This window comes from Glycine max, chromosome 7 (genome assembly GCF_000004515.6).
Source record: "Glycine max cultivar Williams 82 chromosome 7, Glycine_max_v4.0, whole genome shotgun sequence".
Taxonomy (NCBI): domain Eukaryota; kingdom Viridiplantae; phylum Streptophyta; class Magnoliopsida; order Fabales; family Fabaceae; genus Glycine; species Glycine max.
In genome coordinates, this window is record NC_038243.2 from 1,142,983 (window position 1) to 1,148,604 (window position 5,622).

A 5,622-nucleotide genomic window follows, 5' to 3' on the forward strand; every position below is an offset into this window, starting at 1 on the left:
TATACTCAATAATGATAAATAGTTAATATAATGATCTTACAATATTATGTAATTTTGTCATTTCGCAACTCTGTTCATGTTAGATATGTATAACATTATATGTTGTAGAACAATTTAACACTTATTGAAGAAAATAAAACAAAACGTGAATGGTTTTAGATGTTGCACACTTTATTTATCATATCTAGTGTGGTATTCACCATTGTAGTTAGATTTGATAATCTTAATTTTCTTTTGTAATTGAAGTTCAAGTTTAACTTTTAAAGATTTGAAAATGTATAGAGACTGAGGCATCTCATCAATTAAAGAAAGAGTAGTCATCTATGAACATAATAAAATACATTTGTCTATTCCATGAATCCATAAGAAAGATACCACGAATATTTGTAAGTATTAGTTCTAAGACATTCTTAAATCTTTCAACACTTAAATTCCTTTTATTTGTTTGTTCTTCCTTTGTGCACTCAATACAGACTTAAACGTTTGACAAATAAAAAGGCCCAAAAATTTCCTCCGACACAAGCTTTTTGAATTCTCTATATAGAGATGTGGCCTAAGCGCCCATGCTATAAAGTGACAAAATTCTCATTTAATTTATGTTTCATACCATGTGAATCCTTTGTAACATTTCTTTATAGGAGCACTTAATATCAATTAAAGACACATAACCAACATCACTTGAATTACATGAGAGACTAACTTTTTATTTCCAAATGAACAAGAGTAACTGGATTTGTCCAAAATAGAAATAGAAATTGAATTTCACCTAATAGATGATGTAACACACACACACACACTAAAATAAGGGTCTAAAGAAATTTTTCAAGCAAACACTTGGTTTGAAAAGGATGACAAAAAATACTAAGAGAATGCTTAATAAAACCGTTAAGAGATGTAGAAACACTTAATTTTTACTCATTCACTCAAATAGAGTTATATCTAGTTCTTCTTTACACAATCGTAAAGGGTTTCACTAATCAAAACTTGATTACAAAGCAAATATTATGTCTTGCTGGCTATACAAGTATTATTCTAGTCACTTCTACACTATCTTAGACTCCCCCTAAACTTAAGAAAAACCTAAGAATGGTTTAACATTAAGTCAGTCTAGGCTTTCACAAGTAGTAGTTTGAATAAATACAAGTATTCAATAGCACTCAATGAGTTGGATAAGTAATAAAGCAAAAATAAAAGATAACTTTGTTTAGCAAAGGATAAACAATAAGAGCTAATAAATTGTCTAGTGATTTCTGTAGAGTTTTGCTTCAGAGTTATTCACGTTTTCTCGTAATTTTTTGAAGTCGTGCTTTTGGGTAGAGTCTTCCTTTTAATAGATTTCAATGAAGGATTCATTATGGTATTAATGTTAAGTCTTTGAAATGATTGTTGTCTCACATTGGAGATAAGATTATGTGACATGCTTTGATTTGAAAGGCAAAGAATAAAAATACATAATACTGCATGTGCTCCTAGAGGAATATTTTGTGTAGACTTTCTATTATCTTTTATTTTTTCATTTTTTAAAATTCAAATGTTAACAATTCAAATAAAGAGAGAAACTAAAATTTCATAAAAGAGAATACGTGTATTAATTTTATTTTTGGTTGACATGACTTTTTCATACTAAGTTGGACACCAATTGTGTGTGAGACTTATACCATCTTGTGAGTGTTGAACATTCTTAGTGTATAACACTGATAATATAAAGGGGTAGACACTTTTGGTCTTATAGCGTGTGTGATGCTGATTAATAATTAACAAAATATTTTCTTTTTTGAGTGTGGATGATATATGTGAATAACACTTAAGTCCTTTAATAACTTTGCTCACGTCCACTTGTCATAAACTTATTAATATATCAAAAATTTGTATTTTTTGTTAAACATCAAAATAGGTATAAATGGTCGTCCAAACCTAACAATGAGCATTTAATGTTAATATGAATTGAAGATCATATTAACATGTATTACATCGGACCTGAGTTCTTTGTTGTTCCTATCTCAGTTGTCCCCATGCTGTTTCTTGAAAATCACACAATTTTAAATTAAATCATAAAATTAAATATTAACACAAACTAAATAGATAACATCGAATCAGCTAAAAAAAAGACAACAAAAAAACCAATTTAGTATTACATCTTTCAAACAAGACATATGTTGCCTAAACAATTTTTTGGTACATTTCTTAATTGAAAATTTTACACTATTCTGAATAATTTATTAGATACATAATATCTATGTGCAAATATAAAATCCATACAACTTTTCAGTGTTATAGGTGAACTCATGTATCACGTGTTCTAATAAGTCTCTATATATTCAGATTTAAGTGATAAGAGTGGACCCCGAAAAGAAACTGTTTTTTTATATATATAAACAATACTATGCTATAATAAATTTTATATATATATATATATATATATATATATATATATATATATATATATATATATATATATATATTAAGAAGAAGAAAAAAAGCGCAAGAGCATCGATCAAATGAACGAATAATGCTCAATTTTCTTTTATTAAAAGTATAATTTAATTTATACATATTGTATGATGTAATATTGGTATAAAATATTTAACATATTTGATGATAAATATTTACTAAAAATAAAAATTTGTATGATTATCTTTATCAACACAATTTTTTTTCCATTCATAAAATTTGAATGTGACTTTACTTAAGAGATTCAATATAATTAACTATCATCAAACAGCTTCCTGGTATATGAACATGCAGGCTTTTTCTTTGTAATCTGAGGGGTATTTCTTATGCCTCATATGAATATTATTCTCTCTTTGCCGTTTCAGAAAAAAAAAAAAAAACTTAAGAATATACATGCATATATATATATATATATATATATATATACATTTATCTTAAATATATATTTTAAAGTAATTATTATAAAAATAAATTATTTTATAATAAAGAACCATCTATGATCAAATAAATGATATATATAACTTGAATTTGCCTGCTGTTAGATAATTTAACAACTAATTAACTGTAAGTAATCTCAGTTCCTTACCGCTAGAAAAGTTAACATTTAATGTTCTGACACATTCAGAATTTGTTATGTACGTCCTTTACATTACACCCAATACTTTATCTTTCAAAATGAGTTTCTCACGTTAAAAAAAAAAAAAAAAAAGTTGCATCCAACAGACTTTAATTTGTACAAAATGCGTTTTGATTATTAAATTCTAAAAAATTAACCTACCTGATTGTTTTTTTTAAAAAAAAAATATGTTCAACCAAATTCTATTGAAGATTAAAAAAAAAGTAGACAAAAAACATAAAAGAAAATAACATTCTGGACTAGTAAAATGAATTATTGGACCGTAAAAATTAGCTTATTACAGTTCAGAAATATTTTATCCTCTATGCAGTAGGCAGAGGTATTGTCTATTTAAAGAAGCAAATCCTCGATGAGGAAAGTGCACAAGTGAGTTTGTTGATCGAGATAACTAGAAACAGTGTGATGAAAATGAAGGTCCTTGTTTTCTTCGTTGCTACAATTTTGGTAGCATGGCAATGCCATGCGTACGATATGTTCCCTCTCCGAATGAACACTGGCTATGGTGCCCGTACTCCGGAGGTGAAATGCGCAAGTTGGAGGCTTGCTGTGGAAGCACACAACATCTTTGGCTTTGAGACCATTCCTGAAGAGTGCGTTGAAGCAACAAAGGAATACATCCATGGCGAACAATATAGATCAGACTCCAAAACAGTTAACCAACAAGCTTACTTTTATGCCAGAGACCTCGAAGTCCATCCCAAGGACACATTTGTGTTCAGTATAGATGGCACCGTACTCTCTAATATTCCATACTACAAAAAACATGGATATGGGTATTATGCTCTTAGTTAATTTTCTTCTAATACTCTCTTTTTCCGTTTTTGCTATTACTAGGTTACTCCCTTATATGCGCATCATTTATTTTCAACTATTTTTGGTATTGATCGAGTTTCGGTGTTTGGCCCGACTAACAACATTAAGGTTTCTCATCACATGCATGTAGATTTGAAACCTTCATTATATATGACATTTTATGATTAGATATAATATAAAGAAAAAGTTTCATTGTGAGTGCATAAATATATATATATACAGACACAGGCACATACATGCTTTCAGGATCGTGTTCATTGTTCTTAATGCAATATTTTATGTGATAGGGTGGAGAAATTTAACTCGACCTTGTATGATGAATGGGTTAACAAGGGCAATGCACCGGCACTGCCCGAGACTCTTAAGAATTACAACAAGCTGGTGTCTCTTGGCTTCAAGATTATATTCTTGTCAGGAAGAACACTGGACAAACAGGCCGTAACAGAAGCAAACTTAAAGAAGGCTGGCTACCACACATGGGAAAAATTAATTCTCAAGTCAGTTTTCTTTTTTCTCTATACTATATTCTCAAGTCAATTAATTCTCAACGTTGCACCAAATCTGCCAGGAAGGAACAGTTTATAGATAATCAGAAATTATATAATTATTTTAAGTACATGGTGCGATATGAGTTTGAAATACTAGTAGCTAATTGGATCTATTTTTGGTTGGTGCAGGGATCCACAAGATCCTTCCACTCCAAATGCAGTTTCATACAAAACAGCAGCGAGAGAGAAACTGATAAGGCAGGGATACAACATTGTTGGGATCATTGGAGACCAATGGAGCGATCTCCTCGGAGGCCACAGAGGCGAAAGCAGGACCTTTAAGCTTCCTAATCCCCTGTACTACATTCAGTAGTTCCTTCACCTCTCAACAATCTAGCTTGCTCCTATCTATCTATATGTAATAAGATGCGTTCAAATAGGGGCACTAGCTTCACTTTATGTTGTTTCAGCTGTGTGTCAACAAGTCATGTAAGAGACTTCACTATGTTGTTTTCTCTTTCGTGGCTTTAATAAATTATGCGCCCTTGTTCCATACTTTGATCTTTTCTTTTCTTTTCTTTTTCTTTTTAAGTCAAAGTAATTCATTATTATCAAACTAATGAAAAATACTAACCAATATCCTAAGAGAATTGGTTAAAGAATTTAAAATAATAATATTTTTATTAAGAGACACAAAATTATGTTATTTATAAATTTTTTTTATTTTCATATAACTTACACAATTAATATTTTTGTCTTTTAGTTTTATAACAAATGTCTTAAAAACACTAATTAAAAAGATTCTTTAAAAAATAGTCTTAAGAAAATCTGAGGAACTTAGCTAGGTTTTACAAACTAATATAAAATGTGAATTAAATATATTTTTTCCATTTAATAATTTAGTATTTTTTTTCATCCATTACATTATTTTGAATAATAAAAAATATTATAAAGTGTTTTAAGGATGAAAAATAAAAGAATATATTTTAAATAAAATAAAAAAGAAATTTGCAGGAAAAAAATATCTAAAAGATAAAGATTTTATAAAATCGAGATCGGGAAAGAAGTGCACAAAATCGACGTCGTGAAAGAAGTGCACAAAATCGACGTCGTCTATTACACCATATAATTACACTGTGAACCGACAGTTGGTATTAACACAATGGCCCAATAGAGTAGACCGAGAAATAATTATCTGACAAATATACTGTTCACTAAAAACAAAAAAATGAT

At 29.1% G+C, this 5,622-nt stretch overlaps 1 protein-coding gene across 1 annotated transcript; it reads left to right on the forward strand.

Moving 5' to 3' along the window:
• Positions 1-3,448: 3,448 nt before the first annotated feature.
• On the forward strand, positions 3,449-4,942 carry VSPA (28 kDa protein). Its single transcript, NM_001251530.2, is given in 3 exon segments — positions 3,449-3,861; positions 4,189-4,398; positions 4,579-4,942. Coding segments are annotated over 3 exon segments (765 nt in total). The 5' UTR covers positions 3,449-3,490; the 3' UTR covers positions 4,763-4,942.
• Positions 4,943-5,622: the final 680 nt, after the last annotated feature.